The 23,126-nt window shown below is 34.0% G+C and overlaps 1 protein-coding gene across 3 annotated transcripts in view; it reads right to left on the bottom strand.

The window, feature by feature from the left end:
- Nucleotides 1-467: 467 nt before the first annotated feature.
- EMC4 (ER membrane protein complex subunit 4) overlaps nucleotides 468-23,126 on the bottom strand; it is a 51,354-nt gene continuing 28,695 nt past the window's right edge. For all 3 annotated transcript variants that reach the window (XM_089104607.1, XM_089104608.1, XM_089104609.1), the window contains exons 2-4: nucleotides 21,908-22,051; nucleotides 15,205-15,322; nucleotides 468-753 (exon numbers count right to left, since the gene is read on the bottom strand). In XM_089104607.1, coding sequence (XP_088960733.1) covers nucleotides 548-753; nucleotides 15,205-15,322; nucleotides 21,908-22,039 — 456 coding nt within the window. In that variant the 5' untranslated portion in view covers nucleotides 22,040-22,051 and the 3' untranslated portion in view covers nucleotides 468-547. The remainder of the gene's footprint in view (nucleotides 754-15,204; nucleotides 15,323-21,907; nucleotides 22,052-23,126) is intronic.

The raw sequence follows: 23,126 nt of genomic DNA, 5'->3' as shown, positions 1-23,126 counted from the left end.
CCGAAAAAGGTGTACAATGTTCATGTTTATGCAGTTTATGAGGAACGGGACTCCTACTTTGGGCCTTCGAATTATGCTTCCTAATTGATCACAAGTCCAAAAAGGTGCAACAAGTCTATAATGATGAAGTTAGTAGAGAGGAGGCTACAGGAACAGTTTAGACACCAGAACCTCGCTTTACACAACCAATTATACAGATCAGTCTTTCGGTTCGTACACATGATGAAACAGAAGTCTGAAATATGAGCTTACCGTGTTTAGTTTAGGACAGTCCCTGACTATTTAAGACTAATCGCGAGTCGGATGAAACGCAGCATGTTTGTACATATGGAGCTGTGAGGGGGAGGGGGTGGATTTACAGTATTTCTACCAAAGAGTTAAAGAAAAATAGAAGATAAGTCTTTTACACTGACCAATACGGTAGCGCTCCAAAACTCATTTCTTTTAAAGAGTTTATACGAAACTGATAACAATCACACAATAAATTTAATTAAATTTTAATGACAAAAGTTAAAAGAGAATTTTATATAATACTAGTTTATTACGTTTAGGTATAACTCAGCCCCCCTGCTACAAACTCCATTCTTTCTCTAGGTGCTATAAAATCAAGCCAGTCCGACGGATGTGTTGGTAGAAGTCCCATTCCTTGGCATTTGTAAAGGGCAAGACCTAGACAAACAAACTGGCCAATACAAAAGACAAACTTTTGAGCCAACAAATTGATACTTTGCGCTGATTCAAGAGCCGAAAAAGCTGTAAGGAAAAATAAGGTATTTAGACCACATAGTTTAAAAATAGGTGCACAGTTAGGCTATTCTATGGCGAAAGGTTGCAACAGTAAAGAAATAATTGTAAGAGCTGTCTCTTAAACCAAAAGCTGTTGGTTTTCAAGGAACACCGGGACACAAGATGGTCGAGTGGATGCTCAGTTTAAATGCACAATGCAAAACTGGTAGCAGTATAATTAGATATTGCGTCAAAACTGTACAGAAAATAATTGCACATCCCTAAAAAATGACCGTAAATTTCACTGAAACAACAGTTTTTTGTTTTGTTTTTGTTTTATGCAAATGAAAATGGCTGTTAGATTTAAGACACTAAAATTCAATGTTAATCTTTGTTGTATTACATTTAATACAGCAATACAACACAGACTATTCCTAAGACCTTATAAACACTGTCTTGATAAATATAATTTTATAATAAATACGATCCCAGGTAACGTCCTCAAGTAAAATAAATGAACTTGCTCCGAAATTCTAATTCTCTGTTGTCCCAAAAACCTTTGATATAAAGTCACATAATAATTCAATCTTAAAACAAGCCGATATTACCACCAATGAATAAATGGAGCCCACAACGAACAGAAATTAAAATAAATAATCGTATTAAACATAAAGATAATAGACAGTGCAATGGATGAATAGATAAATCCTAAAACAAACAAAGACTAAAGTTGATCATCGAAACAAACTTAAAAATAAACTGAAAGTACCAAGAATAAGAGTAGGACCACCGCCCCTTAAACCTTCTAAAGGCCAGAGCGGAATTTATGCTTTACTGAAAATGTTTATATTTCTAGGAGTGTATTTTTCATTTGTCATAGCATCAGCAGCCAGGGATGCTAATTCACGAAACTGTAAGGGGAGGAAGCAGATACAGTTTTCAAAATCTAGACGGCAAGTGATGTTCTTGTTTTTTTTTCGATTTTTTTTTTTCTTAAATGAAAATACAAAAGAAGTATTTCACAAAATCTAGATGGGGTAATTCCCCCCCCCCCCAAATGGTGCCTTTGTGAACAATAACACATCAAAACAATAATATCATAAGGCCAATCAATATTTACAAATAATAACTACCAACAGAAAGAGTTAGACCCCGTCCCTACTCAAATACTCTCAACAGCTTGAGCGTAACTCGCACTTTACTTGAATCAATACATATTCCGAAGGGTGTGGTTTTTATTTTAAATTAAAAGCCTTTAGAAGGTTTAGGAGGGGGGGGGGGGGGGCGTAGCCCGACTTTTATATGTCGTAATTTCTGTTTGTTTTACGTTTAAATGTATTATTTATTTAAATTTCTGTTAGTCTTAGGATTTATTTATATGTCTCTTATGGGAGTATCTCTTATCTCTATGTTACAAGTAATTATTCATTTAATTTCAGTTCATTTTGAGTTTCGTTTATTGATTAATAGCAGTTCCCGTTCATTTTGAGTTCAAACCTTGAAGGCTTCAAGCCAATCAGAAACAATAGCCTACATCGGACATTTTTTGGCCCCAGATTCGGTGAGGGAGTCTGCCACCAGACCAAAATAATCCGTGTAAATTAACATACTCTCTACCAAGTGACTTAAAGATTTAAACTTCAGTCTGTTTAAAAAAAACCCAGCTCGCTGGTATTTTTTTTTATTTTTTTTTTTTTTGATCCAATATTTCTTCTGCATTGGAGTCCTCTTGGCCAACGAACTTAATAGTATGAGTTTTGTAATGAAAGAAGGGGAAAACATTACATCTTTACGGACTTCATTTTGGGGTGACCATGCTTCCAAATCAATTTCCCTATATTAGACTCCCCTTTGTCCGAGGACTTAGGACTATAAGTTCCAAACTAACGAGGGAAAACAAGGTAATGGCACATTGCCGGGTCCTCTGACACCAGGCAAGTAGAATGTTCCATATTTGGGGGGAAGGGGCACCAAATAAAAAAAGGATTTCTAGCCCTTTTTCTTGTCTTTATTTTCGAAGTAACCAAATTTTCTTCCCAATTTTTTCTTGTGCGTTGGGACTTAGGATCTAAGTTTCAAAAGGACTTAGGGGTATAAGTTTCAAGCCGATCGGGGACAAAAATTTGGCCCTTTTTATGGCTCCAATTTATGTGGGCCAAGCATAAAACTAAAATTATTTTTTTGTACACTAGGGTCCCCAAAATATGGCGGACACGAGTCACGCGCTTTTATTCGTCATTTTGATGGGGATTTTACGAATTATCTTTCTCTGCTTTGTTTAGAAAAAAAAAAAAAACTCATCAGCCCATGTTTCTTATGGTCTGAAAAACAGTATATGTACAAGAATTTATAATCTTTGGGGAAATTGATTGACAACCATAGTGAAGGAGAGATCACGTGATTTATCAAATTGCCGAAAAATTCCATTCCCTGGGGGCAATTAGACTTTATATGATGTACAATAAATCAGCGCAATACAATAAATTCCTGACTTAGAGAACCCTTATTAAACAACAACAAGAGGCTTTTCCATATGCAGCAGCGTAGAAGACTTACAAATAAGCAGCGAATTTTAACTCCCCATGATACCTAATCTATAGTTGCATATTCAGAATACTTTAAAGATAGGAAAGAAGATAAACATATCACAAACATCTGACTCACTTAATAAAAAAAAAAATAGAACTGAACATGCTTAGCTTTTTTCAGTATTACTATTGAAGCCATACCATTGGTTGAATTTATCTTTTCATAATATTCAAGTTATGGTACCAGACAAGGAGAACCAACAGGGATCCTTCATTCCAACAGCGAATAAACCCTACCGTTCTTAATTAAATTACGTTTTATTTCCTTTTTAGCTAAATTATGACTATCTAACGTACAGTAGCTCAGCGTGGCTTCCATAGGCATAATTTGGTAACTATAGGGGTAATGCCTGTATCTATTCTTTGCTATTAGTTTGTTAGGTGAGCATTTTATTGCGTTCTTTTCATTCAAGCTGTTGTTGAGTGATTTAAACTTATTAGAAAAAAAGGCGTCCAACATGGACAGTACTGCTCACATTGCTTCCTATCAGGTTTCATTAGATAAAATAACTTGCGAAGAAACGTGTAGCAATCCAACGATTCGAAAACAATCACTATAATTATTCGGTTCAACTTCATCTAAATAGAAAAAAGGAAACGGTATTGATTTTATCCAAAATTCGCTTATTCCTACTCCTAATACAAATTACAAAAATTACCCCCCCCCCCTAAAAAAAAGACAAATGGACGAAACGTTCAAACAAGCGAAAACCCAATCCCAGTGAAAATTTTACAACCTTTACCTATTGCCTTGGCTGCAGACATATGTTTAGAATGATAAAGTAAACAACGTTTGTTGCATAAGCATACTGAAAAGAAGACTAAAATCAGCTAAGCAAATTTCAAGAGATTGCACACAGTCTCTCACTTTTGTACTTAGCCCAGTAAAAACTACGAAAAAAGGTCAAACCTTGGCATTTGAGCAACAGAAATGTTTTGGCACCAACATGTTCACAAAAATATGTTTTATAACATATCAAAAATCGGCAAAAATCAGCCATGCAGAAATACTTTTTTAAGGAAAAGAAGGGGAAAAGGCGGGGAAATCTCGAATTCCAACTTCTGTAATAATTTGTTGAATTGAAGGGGCATTTCCTATTAACTCAAGTCCGGGGAGACCGAAAATGATGTTCGAATTGGAAAATTCGGTACTTTTATATTAAACGCACTCTTTTATATAGTGCTAGTTTGGTTAATGCTAATGAAATACAATAAAACAGGATGAACATATAATAGTTTAGAAACAAATTTGGGATATATTTACACATTAAGGGGGGGGGGGAGAGTAAAGCATAGCATATATTATTACGCAGCCTATTCTAACTTAACAAGAGACAGATACCCGGTTATAATGGTTTATGAACAAAATTACGTTACAATTATGCGCCCAGAACGCTGTTATGTCTTCCAGAATCGCTGTAAAATTATCTCTACCTTCACTCAATTCCACTCTAACAACTGTTTTATGATCGGGTATCTCTCCCGTATCTGTCCCGGTAACTGTCGCGTCTCCAGTTTGACATATATAAAAGAGTGCGTTTAACATAAAAGTACCAAAAATTCCATCACTTTGCACCCCATTTCCTCCCAAGTAAGGTCAGAGGGAAATGAAAGAGCAGAATCTTAATTTCTGAAGCATTTGGGAGATTAAAAGGCTGTTTCCTATTTATTCAAGCCTGGGGAGACCAAAATTGAAGTCAGGATTGAAAAATTCTGTCACTTAGTACCCACTTCCACCCTAGGCGAGATCAGAAGGCGTAAAAAACCATTTATACATAATTGAAAGAAATATATAATTGAAAGGTCGTTTCCTATTAATTCAAGCCCAGGAAGACCAAAAATGACATCAGAGTTGGAAAATTGCATCACATAGTACCAAATTTCCCAATTTTAGAGCTTAGCATAGTTTTTTTAATAAATTTATAATCTGTCCTATCTTATGAGAATATTTACGTCCATAAATTTCAAACGCAATCATAGCATTGTGTACACACAATACCATGGCATGGTAGGTTATACATTCACAAAACATTGAATGGACACAAAGCAACGGTGCTAATTCACGAAAAACGTAGGAGGGAGGGGGCAAGGATTTGTAGATTTTTTAAATGGAGATTAAAAAAAAGAGCTTTCGGGTAAAGGCAAGCCATAAAGGTTCACGTGGGTTTTTCAGTACCCAGAGGCAATGCTTAGTTTTTCACCTCCCTCTTAATAAATGTTCCAAGGATTAAAAAAAAAACGAAAAAACATAATTACCTAAATGACACCCCAATATATGCTAGGCCCGGGGAGAAGCATACCTCCTTGCCCCCATAGGCACGCAACTGGACAAGCAATTTTATACCAAAATTACTTCGCCTAGCTATCCTTCAGAATAGAAGTTGGATCTTTATAGCCTTTTCTGATGGTCATTATTCAAAACTTTTAATAATCAAATCGTATTATTTGAAAATGAATAATAAATTAAATTTAAAACAAACGCTTGAACTTCCAAGAAAACAGTATTTTGTAAATGAATTCAATGGTGTATTGGCTCTTTCCTTTACAGGAGAAACGGCAATAAATGAATGTATTTTCCAGAAGTCAGTTTTATGAACTGCTCTTAAATCACTAGCCACAAATTCAAAGTGGTCAGTCAATTACAGATCCTCGAAAATCTCTGTCACAACATGTTAATTAAAAGTGTTCTTCATGATTGCATTTGTATCAAACAATTCTTTATGACAACTTCTCATAGCATGCAGAAACAAGAATTTGAATACTAAGATATTGTTGATCAGGAATAGCGGGAAGATATCGTTGCCATCACCCCCTAATTGGTCGTATCGATATTTTCATACTTCCGAGATAATTGTTAAAACTGTCTTCTAAGTAACTTACTGTTGTTCTTAAAGAGAGGATCAGGAGAGCAATGTTCGTTTTCACTTTGACACTCCTTATCTACATAGGCCTACTTATCCACCCCCTTGAGAACAGCTAGAAAACAGTTTTTGCAATCAGCTTAGAAGCCAAAAAAAAGTCAGATATGACGTTTAGACGTGAAAATGACATTATGAATTATCATGATCTGCAAAACTAGTTTTCTATATGAAACTAAATAGCGACATTAAGGCTTAAAACTAACAGCAACACCTAAAGAATGGCTAGGGGGGGGATAATGCACGCACAACTTTTCACTATTTAAGTTAAAATTCCCTTTTTTCTCACTTTCGGCAAATCCAAAGTTAGAGTATGACATAAAGAGTGGAGGGGAAGGGGGATGGAGGCCATTTCATATTTAGGGTAATTTTTGCTATTTTTGAGGTTTAAAATTTGCCCTTTAATTTGATGTAAAAAATTTTTTGTTTATAGTAAGTAAATTACAGGCTACACATTAGTGAGCTTAAGAACGAAACACAATATATTCTTTCTACGGTTTCTAATTTTTTTAAGACCTAAGTAAACAAAACCAAGAAGAATTATCCATATTTCAGAATGCAGTGCAAAATTTTCTGTATCCTTAACTAGGCTATAATTTCCTAAAACGGCGCCGCTTCTCGACGTTACCCTAAAACTATGTTTGTTGTCACTGCTCTGTTTAGGCAACTTATGAAGTGTCCATCCAAAAGATAATCTGCCTTCAACCTTGAATCAAACGGCCATCTCATATTTTTGGAAATATTTTTTTAAGAGATACTCCCTTAAAATCAGGAGGGGGGGGGTATGAAAATCTAAAATACTGAATTTCCAGGAAGTAATTTTACTTCCAGGAATTAGACACCATTATAACTACTACTACTCCTACTGCTACCACTATTACTACTGTTACTACCACTGCTGCTACTGCTACTATAATTACTGCTTCTGTAGTGACTACTACTAAAGGTGAGGATATTAAGGTCAAAACTTGAGGAAACGTTGAGGAGAATGTTGAACTAAATGAAAACATAAAATGTGCAAACAGATTGTCAAAAAGGCGCATCAATAATAATTTAACAACGGCTTATCAAGTTGAAACTTCTAGTGCATCAGAGGGAGGGGGATGTTCCACAGACCAAAAGGCAATATGTGCATACTAGGCCTACTACTTCTGCTAATACAACATTAGTACTACTACTAATAATAATAATAAATAGTAAGCCAAAATATGGATTTTTTTAGGGAAAAAAAGATTTCAAATATTTTTTCCTTTACCAATAAAAAAGACTATGTCTAACACAAATGCACAGAAATTATTTTTTTTATATCTTTCTCCAGAAAAGAAGCTTTTCAAATAAAAGTAAAGAGCTAGATTAAACCAAAAATGAGCAGAAATAAAATTGAACACTTTTCGTCGGGTAAAAATACCACAAATCACCATCAATGAATAAATAAAACCCACGAACAGAAATTACAATAAATATATGAGTCAAACTCAAAACGAGAAAAAACTAAGATGATTAGGGCTGACGCCCCCAAGTCTTCTAAAGACCAGAACATAATTTGCAATCTACTAAAACAAAATACATTTTAAATGTTTTCTCTTTTTTAACTTTAATAAACCCAAATTGTTAAAACTTTTTTCAGTAAAGTGTAAATTATGTTCTGGTCTTTAGAAGGCATGGGGGGGCACCCTACTTATCTTAGTTTCTGCTCGTGTTGGGTTTTACTCGGATATTTATTGTAATTTTGGTTCGTTTTGGGTTTCATTTATTTATTGATGATGATTTGTGGTAGTTTTTCGCTTGGAAAATTACTTGACTTTATTATGTTCATTTTTTGGTATAATGCAGCTCTTTACTTTTCTATGAAAAACTTATTTTATGGAATATGCTTTTTTTAATTAATAATAAAAAAAGGATATAGGAATACACTCGAGTTGCAGTAAACTTCACTAGCAAAAAGTGCAAACATATATCAAGTCGAGAAAACTTTTAATTTTTGATATTTTTATGATAGGGCAAAATGAAATGCAGTGACAAGTAAGCTGAATAGGGCCGGTAGAACAAATACAGTTTAAAGCGCATCAAAATTTCCTTTAAAAGACATTCCGAATGTGAATTATAATATCCAGAGTATATTTGGAGAATTGGTTAAATGTTCATATTCAAAATTACAGCCTTTTATATATTTTAATGTTGTAAATGTTGTATATAAATATCCCAAGAGTTGAATTGCAATGTGAGTCTAGCAAGTGAAAAACGTACCTCCGCCAAGACATGTGGATTGTGATGCTGGACAAAGCACATATACTCACAATGTCATTAACATTTTGCATACGTCTTTCACACATAGATTTATATACTGTAGATAATTATATAGTAATAAGAAGCATTACAAATTTTATGCTTGGTTCTCACTAAATTTGATTCAGCTTCCAATTTCAGATTCGACATACTTGTTAAAAAAACAACAACAAAAAAAACAATAAAACAAGAATATATTTTTTTGTAAGCCAATTACACAAAAAGTTGAAAAAAATAGAAATTGAAAGAATTGAAAACAGTTAAAAGAAAACTCGATGGCCAGCAAAAATTGAATTTAAATTTGAGCGCGAGCGATTTAAATTCGCCAAGAAGGTGGCCAATTCGCAACTCAATACAAAGTAAAAACACATTTCCATTGCGAATTTAGCAATCGGAGAGAACCAAGAAATAGCTAAATACAATAACTTTACGGATTTACAGATTTGGACCGTCTACAATGTTGGACCTTGGATAGTAATTTGACTTTTCCCCTGAGATATCGGCTGTGACACTCTTCTAGAAATATATTGACAGAGCTAATTTCGGAGACCCCACTGCCTTTCCATGACGATTATAAAATTCAAATAGGGATAAAATCCTTTTAATAGACAGTGTTTAACAAACAGTGATAGAAATTCACAAAAAAAATACCAGATATGTGACCGAAATATCTGGTATTTTTTTGTGAATTTCTATCACTGTTTGTGAAACACTGTCTAATAAAAGGATTTTATCCCTATTTGAACTTTTATTTAAGATATTGACAGGGCTCCAAACATGCAGATGGATTTGAATTATAATCCATACCCGATACATATTGCTACTTGGGTCTGATGTCTGATTCCAAATTAACGCGGGTTTTACCCGCCGAGTACGTAACAAGCTCTATTGAAAAAAAAAGAAGATTCCTCAAGGAAATTTGTTTTAATAAAACAGAAACTCCAACCAATGCTTTAAATAGGCTAATCACAGCACCTACCTTAAGCACGCTTGACTATACCTGCCTCCTGTACAAAGACTCGACAGTGAAACATAAAACTGAAGTAGTTTTGAACAGCAGTAGAACAATTGATTTTTGAACATCACCTTTACCAGTAATTAAATAAAAAAAACAAGTTTTTTAAACTGAAAGTAAGGAGCGACATTAAAACTTAAAACGAACAGAAATTATTCCGTATAAGAAAGGGGCTGTCCCCTCCTCAATGCCTCACTCTTTACGCTAAAGTTTGACTCTGTCTCACAACTTTATTTTTTAAAACAATAAAAAGTTTGACTTTCTCACAACTCGACTTTTTAAAACAATAAAAAACTTTAGCGTAAAGAGCGGGGCGTTGAGGAGGGCAGACCCTTTCATATACGGAATAATTTCTGTTCGTATTAAGCTTTCATGTCGCTCCTTATTTTCAGTTCAAAAACTAGTTTTTTTTATTTAATTTCTGATCGTTTTTTAGTTAATGCAGCTTTTATTTGCATCAAAATTTTACTTTTCTTTTGCTAAATGGATGTCTTTACAAATTAACTTACGTAACTAACTTCTATATTCGTATATTTTTCTTCCGGCAAAAAATACAAAGTTGCAGATTTTTGCAGATATGAGCTTGAAACCTATGTAATAGGGTTTTCTGATACGCTGAATCTGACGGTGTGATTTTCATTAAAATTCTTTCACTTGTAGGGGATGTTTCCCCCTCTTTAAAAAATCAAGTAAATTTTCTCAGGCTCGTAGCCTTTGATGAGTAATACTAAACTTAATAAAATTTATATATTTAGGATCAGCATTATAAACACATTCTTTTGATACATTTATTGACATCAAAATTTCGTTTTTAAAAGTTTCGATTACTATTGAGCCGTATCGCTTGTTTTTTTATTGTTTTTTTTATTACGTATATGTTATTACTTATATGAAGGGGTTCTTCCCCTAGTCAATAACATGCTCTTTAAGTTAAAAGTTAACAAAAAATTTGATTAACAAACCCCTGAATCGCAAAGACCGTTTAATTAGAATAGATAGCTCTTTTGAAAGCACTAAAAAAAAACTGTAGCGTAAAGAGCGAAGTATTGACTTGGGGGAGAACCCCCTCACATACGTTATAATTTTTGTTCGTTTTAAGTTCTAATATTCCTTCTTACATTTCAGTTGAAAAAACTTGTTTTTTTTTTATTTAACTTCTGATCGTTTATTAAATAATGCTTGGAAATCCGGCGCCCCCTTCATAGAAATGTTCCTTACCCCAAAGACACATCCTCCACGAAAATATTCTCCAGAGTAATCCCCTCCTCTAGCCCCCCCCTCCAGAAAAAATCCTTCCTGAAAATGGTTGTATACTTCCCAATAACCAATAAATAATGCTGGCAAGTCCGGCGCCCCCTTCATGGCAATTTCCCTTCCCCCATGAACACTTCCTTCATGGAAAGATCCTTCAATATCGCCCCCGACCCTCTCCTTCCCCCACCTACCAGAAAAAATCTCCTCTGAAAAAGTCTTTATACTTCCCAATAACCAATACTATATGTTAACATTGAGTAAAGTTAATAACTTTCAGCCCTCCACCTGGTGACTTTGGGGTATCAAATCATCCTAAAAGACATTTTTATCATATTTTCGACCATGCTGAACAAAATGGCTATCTCAAAATTTTGATCGGGTGACTTTGTGAAAAACTTGAGCGTGGGAGGGGGCCTAGTTGCCCTCCATTTTTTTTTGGTAAATTAAAAAGGGAACTAGAACTTTAATTTCAGTTCCAGAGAGCCCTCCAACGATTTTCTAGCACAGTTGGGTTTATACGAATACCCCTGGGAAAAAAAACAAAAAAAAAAAACAAACAAACAAATAAACACGCATCCGTGGTCTTTATTCTGGCAAAAAATGGAAAATTCCACATTTTTTTAGATAGGAGCTTGAAACCTCTGCAGTAGGGTTCTGTGATGCGCTGAATATGAAGGTGTGATTTTCATTAAGGTTCTATAACTTTTAGGGGGTCTTTCTGCTTTTTTTCAAAAATCAGCCAAATTTTCTCAGGTGCGTAACTTTTGATATGTATCACTAAACTTTATGAAAGTTACATAGTTGAAATCAGCATTAAAATCTGATTCTTTTGATATATCTATTGGTATCAAAAACCCGTTTTCTAGAGTTTCGGTTACCATTGAGCCGGGTCGCTCCTTACTTACAGTTCGTTACCACGAACTGTTTGATTTACTTAGAATCAGAAATAAACACCTCAGACACTCGAATAAACAAACTACAGAAACATTGCTTTCTCAGACAACTCAGCCTTGCTGAAGAAATTATGCGTAATGTGTTTGTTACAACCAATAATTCCTACTTGAGGTTCCAACAAAGAATAATCCCCCCTCATTACTATAATTCCATCCGTGACCCAACAGGAATGGCCATTCTCCTTCTAATATCACAAACCCGTACCAGTAGTCATCAAAACACTAACCTACAAATACATCAAGTAAAAAAAAAATGTCATCAGAATTCTAGGCAGACATCCACCCTCTTCTAAAAAAAATCCACCATTAAGAGAGATACTATTCCCTTTCAGGTCAGTCGCTTTAAAATACTTCAAGCCATTTTGTAGAGAGTATGACTAATATTTTTATTTTCTAATAATCTTATTTTTTAAAGAGGCGAAGAAGGGAGTCAGTCATGGCTTGTGAACTTCGCCATCTAACCTAGTTTCCAAGAGACCAGATTCAGAAGTAGGTCATTAGTAAGGTACCCGCAAGAACGTCGATAACTGCAACAAACGAGTCCAAAACCCGATTTTATGTCAGTATGGAAATGTCACCATCTTAGCTATAATTCATTCAAACACAAACTTTTATATGCAAATATTTTTTTTCTTGCTGCAACCAGACATTGAAAAGAAATGTGATGAAAAATAAAAAACCGAGGTTTTTCAAGTCAATGATATAACTCGTTACATATATTTCAGAATATTGGCCGATTTAGGCGATGAGTTATTGCAGAGCCTGAAAAATTAGGGAACAGATGTGTAGTGAGGCTGTAAAGATAGCTTTCAGAAATCACTACCTTAAATCTTCCAAAAATTCCGCTGCCTGAGTTTTCAAATAAGTGCCATATAAACGGTTTTTTTTAAAGTTGGCTCACTTTGCTGTGTTTTCTGAGTGTTAGAATTTTTTCTCGGTTTTATGGTCTTCTATCTTGGGAATCTAATCTTTCTATGGTATTATCTTATCTATGGTCTTCTAGGGTCTCCTTTGCAGAAACTCATAAAATCATTTATCTTATTAGTTTACAATCCTTTTTATTCACCCCCTCTTTCTGTCGCACAGCTTATATCAAAGAGCGACCAATGTTAATCTAGCAGAAATATTCTGAAGACATTAACATTTTTATCAAGGTTTTGAAAATCACTCTTTTCACATGTTTGACTTGCGGAAGAAACAGCTGCTTCTGAAAAAAATATGAAGACTTGCAGCAACTTCGAATTAACTATTGGCTCTAGAAACTGAAGCTGCAACTACATAGGATTCAAGAGGATTTGGAAATTTAAGCATTAATTAAAAATTTATATTAATGAGAAAATTAAAAGAAAATTAAAAATTTATATTAAAGACAAGGCAAAACAAATGCCAACGATACTGGAGAAGAGATATTGAAGTCATATGCCTAGATAAAAAGGATATTAAGCACAAAATAAGCGCTAGTAATGTGTCCAGCGTAATTTTTACAATTGACCAATTAGAGCGAAGATCTCAGGCATGATTTTTAAGGATACACATCATACTAGTTAATCTGAAAAAAGATACAACAAAATAATATTAATACACAACTAATCCGAACAGATTAAAGTTGTATATGCTTTCCAAACCATGTTCTAGCCATTTCAATTTTCCGCTTCTGCAGCATATATATGATGATACATTCAACAAAGAAATTTATATATCTTGGATCTTTTTTACCAGCAACTGTGACTTACCAAAACTGAAAGCGTACTTATGTGATATTTTTTGTACTAAACGAAAGTAATTCCCTCTTTATAAGACCTTTTTAAAAAAAAGTTAATAAAAATTTCTGTTTGCTTTCCTGGTCCCAGAATTTTAGGAATACTAAAAACGAACTGTGTTTGATTTTAATCTGAAACCTCATCACGCTGTTTTTATGTTACTTTAAATGCACTACCGCTGTAGACCTAAGGACAAAAGATGTGTCTCAATTTTTCTATTCTATAGTCTACATATTTTGCCTTTCAAATTATCAAGGGATTAAACGACCTTGTTCCATATTAGAAAAGCAGTACCGTATTTAAATAATTGGTAAAAGTTATACAAAAAAACTATAGCGTACCTTCAACTAAGTAGCCTTAATTTATCCATATAGCTCAATTAAATTGCTCATTACTTGAGGCCTGGGTATCCTGAAATCCATCCTTTAACCGAAACTTGGTAGCATAAAAACTCAAAGCTACTCCAAAAACTCTTGGACTGTCTCTTCAAAAGTCCCTAAGCATCTTCAACCCTCACAGAGTGGCAACGTCAATAATCCCTTATTTGTACAAACCATTTTAGTATTGAGAAGTACCCAGATATTGAGTGGCATCTTTATTCTAAACAACATTTTTATTTTGCAGCAATTTAAGATTTTCCTAAGGGAGAACTTTGGACTGCCTAAAGTCAATTAGTTCAATTTACTTTAAAAGCCGTATTGGGAGACGGAATGCGAATGAAAAACAAAACAGCGAATAAGGTGGGGATGTGGATCACAGTTAATGATTATCTTTTTAATTTAACTTAGCCTTTCGGAAAAGTTCCTCTTCTAGGATAATTTGTTTTTAGTGACACTCATTTAATTTGAGGGAATTTACAAAAACCATATCTGCGGCCAACAGCCTTATAGCAAACCTTTTAACGTCAAATTCGTATTTAGATAAGCGTAGCATTTCTCAAAAATCGACGCTGATTTCAGAAACTATAACTGTTCAAAATTACTCATCAGTGACAATTTTGGGAATATTTTTGCTTATGCATAGTTTCTGTTTGTGTAAATTTTATATATGATGCTGAAATACTCACGGCGATTATAAGCACAATATGCTTTAATTTAGCACAATATCCTTTAATTTTATTGAAAAATTATTAGATTTTTATAGCAACGCAGTAGCATGTTTGTTGGTTGTTCTTTCTTTTTCTTTTAGAACCAAAGACATGTGTGATTCATTATTCAGACATTTTGTGTTTTTAATTTAGACAAAGTTGGAAGTTGGTTTTATTCCCCCGAAAATGTTAGCAACAACTAAAACAAATTCATGAAATTGAAAAATTTGTATACACCAGGTAATATAGATAATAGTTTATTTCTCATTTCCAAAAAAATTGATATTAGAATGTCATGCGTCAGTATCGTCCAGCGTCAGTGTCATCCAATTCGATTATCCTTCGACTAAAAACATTTTTTTTAAACAATTCGACTCACGCGAATCCTTTTCCCAGCACAGGAGTATAAAATCATTGCAAAATTCACAAGATTGGGATAGATTCTCTGATAAATTCTATCATTATTTCTAAGAAACAGAATATGTTATCACCCGAAAAAAGAACGCTTCCCTAGAAGAATTTCCTGTTTTTGGATTACTACTCAACGGCGTACAGTAAAAAAAAGAATCTTTTACTGGCAAAGCGCCTAACATTTTTCTCCATAAAAAAAAACTTACAGGAATTAAGCGACAATATAGCTCTCAGCGGGCGAACCAACATCATTCCAACCATCATAATAGGAAAAATGGAAATCGAACTCCCTGCCATGTACATGATAAATAAGTTCATGGGAATCTATAACAAAAAAAGGTCATTTAAAGCTGCGAGAAAAAATATGGATACACAATGTGCTTGAACAGAATGGTACAGTTTCCATGTGAATTGAATTAAAACTTGAAAATTATAGAAGACTCAAAAAGGAAAATTATTTGTACTATAGCAGATAAATACAGTCTTTCGAACCGTCTAATTAAACCAATAGTTTCTTTTTGTTGAAACCAATTCCCGAAAAAAAAAAAACAAAAAAAACTATTTTTGTATGGAAATTTGTCTTTGAAAGGACCATCAAATTTTTATTTATGAACGGCTTAGAGAAAATATTATTTTATTTCTTGTTTATTTTCTTTATGAAATAAAACCTTCCAGCATTACATACAAAATAATATACAATATATATATATATATATATATATATATATATATATATATATATATATATATATATATATATATATATATATATATATATATAAAAAAAAATATATATATATATATATAATATATATATATATATATACAAATATATATATATACATATATATATATATATATATATATATATATATATATATATATATATATATATATATATACATATATATATATATATATATATATATATATATATATATATATATATATATATATATATATATATATATATATATATATATATATATATATATATATATATATATATATATATATATATATATATATATATATATATATATATATAAATATATATATCGGCACGCAGCAGGCTTCTATATATAGATTCTCACTGTCGCTTGGCTTTTAAACACAGACAATTTGAGCCTTTTCTTGATGTCATGACGTCTAAATGGGTCCTAAATTAGAAGGCGTGCCTTTGTAAAATTAGATTTTTTTTTTTTTTTTCTTGGACCTTTAACTTTTGCCTCGACTTGTCTTTTGTCATTATGAATGACATATCGCCGAACCTTTGTTTCTATTAATTGTTCAGGTAGTGGGACAGAAACCTCTTTTTCTTCCAATGATTTATCTAGTCCAGACTTTTTATTTTCAAAGGTATGATAGGCATTGATGACCTTATCCATGTCAAAATTCAAAACTCAATCATCCTAAATATCATTTTTAATTTGTTTGGTTCGTTTTACCTCGGCTGATATTTTGTCATTATGAAAATACATATCGCCGAACCTTTGTTTTTTTTAAAACAAAGGTATGGTAGGCATTGATGACCTTATCCATGTCAAAATCCAAAACCCAATCATCATCGCTATCATTTCCAATTTGTTTGGTTCGTTTTACCTCGGCTGATATTTTGTCATTATGAAATGCATATCGCCGAACCTTTGTTTTTTTAAACAAAGGTATGGTAGGTATTGATGACCTTATCCATGTCAAAATCCCAAACCCAATCATCATCGCTATAATTTCCAATTTTGACATGCTTTGATTCTCGCTGTCCGGGTCGATTTCCGTTGACTCGCTCACATGTTCGGTGTCGCATGTCTTCGCTCTTCATTTTCATTTTTGACTTGCTCACATGCTTGGTGTCGCATGTCTTCTAACCCCGTGTCTTTGCTCTTCATTTTCATTTTTGACTTGCTCACATGCTTGGTGTCGCATGTCTTCTAGCCGCGCGTCAGTGCTCTTCATTTTCATTTTTAACACGCTCTAATTGTCGTTTTCGCATAGTTTTTTTCATTTTTCACTTGCTAACATGCTCGGTGTCGCATGTCTTCTAACTGCGTGCCTGTGGTCTTCATTTTCATTTTGACACGCTGCCGCTGTTCTTCTAGCCTCGTGTGTATCTAATCTTCATTTTCATTTTTGACATGCTCACATGCTCGGTATCAAATGTCTTCTAACCGCGTGTGTCTTTGCTCTTCATTTTCATTTTTGACACGCCACCGCTTTTCTTCTAACCGTGTGTCTTTGCTCTTCATTTTCATTTTTGACTCGCTCACTTACTCGGTGTCGTATGTATTCTAGCCGCCTGTTTCTTTGCTCTTAATTTTCATTTTTAAAAAGGTCTTAGTGTCATCTTCAAATATCATCTGACCGCTAATATTTTCGCTCTTAACTTTAATTTTTGATACGTTTTTTGATTTTGATTACCCTAGACAATTTAGCAATGGCGTTTGCTTTAGCGCTCGGTATTGGTGTTGTCGCAATTGATGGTCCAGATTGTCGAATTTCACATATTATCACGTTTGATAGTTCAGGTATTGGTTCCAGAGAATCATCATTTATAGTAACTGCAACTGCAAATTTTCGTTTTTTTGGCCTTCCAACAGGCATTACATTATATAAATAACTGTTGCGTTGGTATGACCTCCTATAAGGAAATGCTTATATGATGCCATATATGATGTCATAAGAAATGCTTATATGATGTACTAACATAGTACATGACATCATTTGCATGAAACCAAAATTGAGGCTCTTAACGAACTTTCTCAGACTCTTGACCTATCTAGATCGTTTTTTTATGCAAGAATATTCCAAGATACCACTTTTTCCGAAAAAAAATGGTGCCGTTTTCGAGAACACACATACATATATACACATATACACAATTATTAGTCATTTATAAAGGTAGTATAATATATATATATATATATATATATATATATATATATATATATATATATATATATATATATATATATATATATATATATATATATATATATATATATATATATCATGTCATAAGAAATGCTTATATGATGTGCTGTGAGCAGCACGAAGCCAGGAAGACAATTCAAGAAGAAGTCTAACCTTTGAGTACAGTATGAAAGATCAGTCTGGTGCAACTTTCAGTGTTTGTAAGATAACTTAAATAAATACGCACTCACTCAGAGAGAAAAAAGTCTACAATGTGATGAAAAGAGACAGATAGCACATGGCACCCAGAGATCCCCGCATCTCTATCGGACAGTTCGGGGGAGGAATGGTGGGAAAGAGAAGCTCAGCAGCTCTTACGAAGTTCCTTAGTACATTCCTTGATAGCTTGTCGAAGATACCCAACTATTACTGCAGGGCAAATACTTCAAAACTATATGTCGAACCCAGCTTCAAGTCTAAATTGGAAGCTTATGCATTCTGTAAGGAAAGTTGCGTCAAAGGGAAGCATAAAGTGTGAGGTTGTTTGATGAAACCTTTTATCAGATTAATATCTAGAGTGAAAGACATAGCCAATTTCATGCATATGTACATTATATATAAAGCCAATTATCAGTCTTGCTTGAGAAGCTCTCGAAGGAGTTTTATAAATGTAAGAAAATATGACAAGAGGACGACCCAAAAATCCAAATTTACAATTATTATAAATGATGATTCCTTGTAAACAAAAATATTTTTGTCCAGCCACCTAAACTATCAAAGGTGATAAGTCCAAGAGAACGGCCCGAACAACGTAAATTCACAATGAGTGAAAATGAAAGTCCAGGACCATCAAATGAGACTAAACCAATACGGGCAGCTAAAGCAAAGGGCATTGAAAAATTGTCTGATATAACAAAAATCCAAAATGAAAAGATAGAAAAATGCGACTAGAAGACTTGCAAAAATGAGGATACAAACGAATTAAAAATGAAAGTGAAGAGCAAAGACCTTTGCGGTTAGAAGACAAGCGACAGCCAGAATCAGAACGTGTAAAAAATGAAATTAAAGAACAGAGACACTTGCGGTTAGAAGACAAGCGACAGTGCGAACCAGAAAGAATTAAAATTAAAGCGAAGAACATAGAATTGTACGGTTAGAAGGCATGTGACAGCGAGTATCAGAACGAGTCAAAAATTCAAGTAAGGATGAAATATTTGTGCGGTTATAAGACAGGCGACAGCGAGAATCAGAACGAGTCAGACATGAAGGTGAAAAAGAAAGAAATATTAGGTTAGAAGAACAACATCGTCATTATCTTCGATGTCAACTAGCTGTGACACAAAACACCTACACAGATATCGTAAACTACGCAAATGTTAATTACAAGTCATTGGAACCCTTCAACATTGCATGTATTCACAGTGGAGCCCTCTATTTTCCCGAGGAAAGATTAACAAACAAAGGTATTCATTTGGAGACTGCTGCTTGCATAGTTGAATTGCATTGCCACCTCTACAATTTCCAAATGAATTGGTTTGCCTTTTTTTTGGACGTCGCTTGCTCTCTAAACAGTTCCACAAATGAATTCGAAACTTGAACTCATGTTTCGCTCTAGCTTCGTTCAACGTAAGTGATGATAGAACCATCAATAGCCGTAATGTTTTTAGCTTTAAAGTAGCTGTAAAAATTGATCACAAAATCAATTTAAAGGCACATCCATCACAAACCACTAAAGGTGACTTCGAACCTCCTTCATACCGCTAAATGTACTTTTTAGGCCCCGAAGAAGCTATTGAAGACCCCTCGCACATTCTTTAAATTATGGGATCTCTTGTAACCTAACAAATCTCTTTGAAGAAATATTGCGAGGCACCAACAACTATGCCAAAGGTTACTTCAAAATGCGATGAGTGAAGAATGATGTTAAATCATTCCCCACTCATCGCATTCAACATGCTAATGGGACAACTGCCTCCAATCATTCTCCAGTCAACATGCTACTGGAACAACAGCTTCCAAAAATGAAGCTCTTTTTTCACTGTGCCAGATTGTGTCGATTATAGAAGGTTCAATTTCCAGTGGTAATTTAATTGAGGAAGTATTTGGAGAATGAATGACTGGACCGACTGACTGGAGAATGAATAAAGTATTGGTCAAATAAAATCTCAATTTAATGAAGGATCACGTTATTTTAGCTTCGCTCAACAAAGAAGTTAGTAGAATAAATGCGAAAATTGTCAATTGAATCATGGGAGAATACAAATCTTATAAAAGTTATGATTCTGTAAAAGAGAAAGAGCAACTGAATTCACTCCAAACTTCCTCAATTCAATTTATACTGCAGACTTGCCACCTTATGACTTAAAAACTAAAAAAAAAAATAATTATGTATTTACATAACTTAGATATTTCAGAAAGGATGTGGAATGGACCGCTGTATTGTTATTTAATTATGTAACAACATAATTAAGTAGAATATAATTACTGGGGGAAAATCAGGAAACGAAGTTCATATTTCTCGAGTTACGCCCGAGTCCACAAAAGATCAACTTGGATGTTCAATGTTGAACGGCATCAATTTCAAATTCGACCTGCATTTGCAATGACAATACATAAGCCGCAATGCAAAACTGTTGAATTTGCTGGCGTCGACCTCCTTACTCCTGTTTACAATCATGGTATGTTGTACATGGTATTTTCTCGTGTTAAAAGACAACGAGCTTCAAAGTTCTGCTACCACCTGAAAATGAACGTCGAAAATATGATGCTATGTGGGAGGAAGCATTGGCAACTGCCAACAAAAGATCTTATTGTTAGATTCATATGCCTTTTTAAAATTAAATTAACGAACAATAATTGTGTGTATATTTGTTTATGGATTTTTCTTCGAAATCAGTTACATAGTTTTCTTTTTCTCAAAACTGGCGTAAATGAAGCACAAAATATATACGGTTAGAAGACATAAAAAAAACGAGAATCACAACGAATCAAAAACGAAAATGAAGCATAAAAAATCTTCAGTTACAACAAAAGAAAAAACGAGAACCGCCATGAATCAAAAACGAAAATGAAGCAAAAAGAAATATGTGGTTAGAAGACATGCGACAACAAGAATCACTAAGAATCCAAATGAAGCACATGACGATTTTTCTCTCTACATAGAAAAATCGATTTAATCAATTCATTTGATCCACAGGATACAAACAATTTAACCCACATTTGGAAAAGAATTGTACACCAAGCTAGAGATTCATAACATTTATGTGCGTTTATTGTCACAGAGATGAGGCAATTGTCTATTAATATTTGGAAAAATACCATAGTACATATAAGTAAAGAACCAGGGGTGAGTATGCTTACCCTAAATTTTGTTCTCCTGAAGAGGGGTATCTATATTAATGTCAACTTATACCAGTTTGGTATTTATATAGTTTGTTAACTACATAAAAATACTATTACTACTACTACTAACAATTTGCTGCAGCACCAAGCCGCCCGAGGCCAACACATCATTATAATAACAATAAAATTGCAACATAAAAAAAATGCATATATTCCTGATTAGTATGTTAATTATTGGTATAGACAATGTGTTTGAAAATTTTACCAGTGGGCAGATGCCCAAAGAAGTACTATCTTGAGCCAAACTTTTTCAAATTGTACTGGAGGTATTTTGCTTAGAGTGAAAGGGATTTTACTATTGAAAATATCATTTTCTACCATGACATGATTGAAAAAAAGACTTGTTATTGTCGCTCCCGACATTTCTTGTGACAGGAGAGAATGAGGGGGGGGGGGGGGGTTCAAAAGGGGAACTTTTCATGGGAATGGGCAAGTTTTTGACACCCAATATACCTTTTTTTATGCTACTTTTATATTTGTATCATATTAGGAATTTGATAATTTACACCAGAACATGATATTTAAAAGCAAAACTAGAAACGAAAGCTTCCTGGGAAGTAGAGGGAGACAATTTGAGAAAGTTAATAAATCAAAATGAACCTGTTTGAGAGGGGCAACAGCAATGTCCCATGAACGTTTCGTAATTAAACTTGCATCCTGCTGCTTATTTGCAACTTCTTGAGATAGAGTTGAAACCGATGAATATCCAGGTGGAGATGCAAGTTCTACCATAATTGTCAAACTCTGAAAAAGAAACAGTGAAATTATCATACCATAAAAAGAGCGGCAATTAAGCATTTACAAAAATTGTGTCATTTGTGAAACCGGGAGCCCATGCCACTTTAGATAAAACTGGAGTTGTGTGAATTTCCAAACTTAAGACTAGAGGCGAATTTTCAAACCTAAGACTAAGGGCAAATTCCTGTATCTACATCATTAAGATGACCTCCTCCCCCAAATCTCCTGTCAAAGAAAAATATGTAGAAATATACAAAATTGGGCCCAAAAAAAAAAAAAAGTCAACCATCGGTGATGTGCCTTCAGTCCACAGATTTTCTATAACATTCTGACTGTTTGCAACCATAGCCCAAGGTGATTTTCAGAAAATATAGATGGCGTGAATTAGCAACCACTGACTCATTTTCGACACAAAACAACCCAAAAGACAATCTTCTGGCTTCGAGAGTCTGATTATTTGAATTGTGCAGAGTAGTTGGTTATCAGACCATAATGTGAGTCAGTTAGACTCAGTAAATAGCGACGTGTCTCCAATGGATTATTTTTCCCCTGACACTTCCAGTAAAATAAATTTTTGAAGAAAATTAGGATGGGATTATAGTCATTGTAAGCTCCAGTGCCATTTCATCCTCACTGAAGAGCTGTCAGCTTTAAAAGAGGCTTTAAGGGCTGTCAATATTAATTCGCCGGCTTCCAAAAGAGTTGTATTGCTCTCAGACTCCAACGGTGCCCTTCAGCTCATTGATTATATTCCTTGGAGTGCCACAAATGGAGACCTGAGGACAATTAACTAGTTTTCCAAAATAACCTTATTAATATCAAGTTGCCTTGGTGGCTCATTATATACGAGCCACCAAGGCATCATCTATAATGAGGTAGCAGACCAGCTGGCCAGTAGCTCCTTGAATAATCTGATTAACCCCAGTCTGAAAGCCCATACCTTCAGAGATATACTCAGAAGAAGAGTTTCCTCAAAAACAAAATCGCTCTTTCCATCCTTATTTCCATCAAGGGCTGATAATATCCTTTATTATAGAACCAAAAGCAACTCTTTGATCCTAAGACAAGAGGAGTTTACTTG

The sequence above is a fragment of the Artemia sp. Qi Xiang Cuo genome, chromosome 18 (assembly GCF_049724085.1).
Source record: "Artemia sp. Qi Xiang Cuo chromosome 18, ASM4972408v1, whole genome shotgun sequence".
Taxonomy (NCBI): Eukaryota; Metazoa; Arthropoda; class Branchiopoda; order Anostraca; family Artemiidae; genus Artemia; species Artemia sp. Qi Xiang Cuo.
Note: the sequence above shows the minus strand (reverse complement) of the source record. Positions and strands in the feature narration are given on the sequence as shown.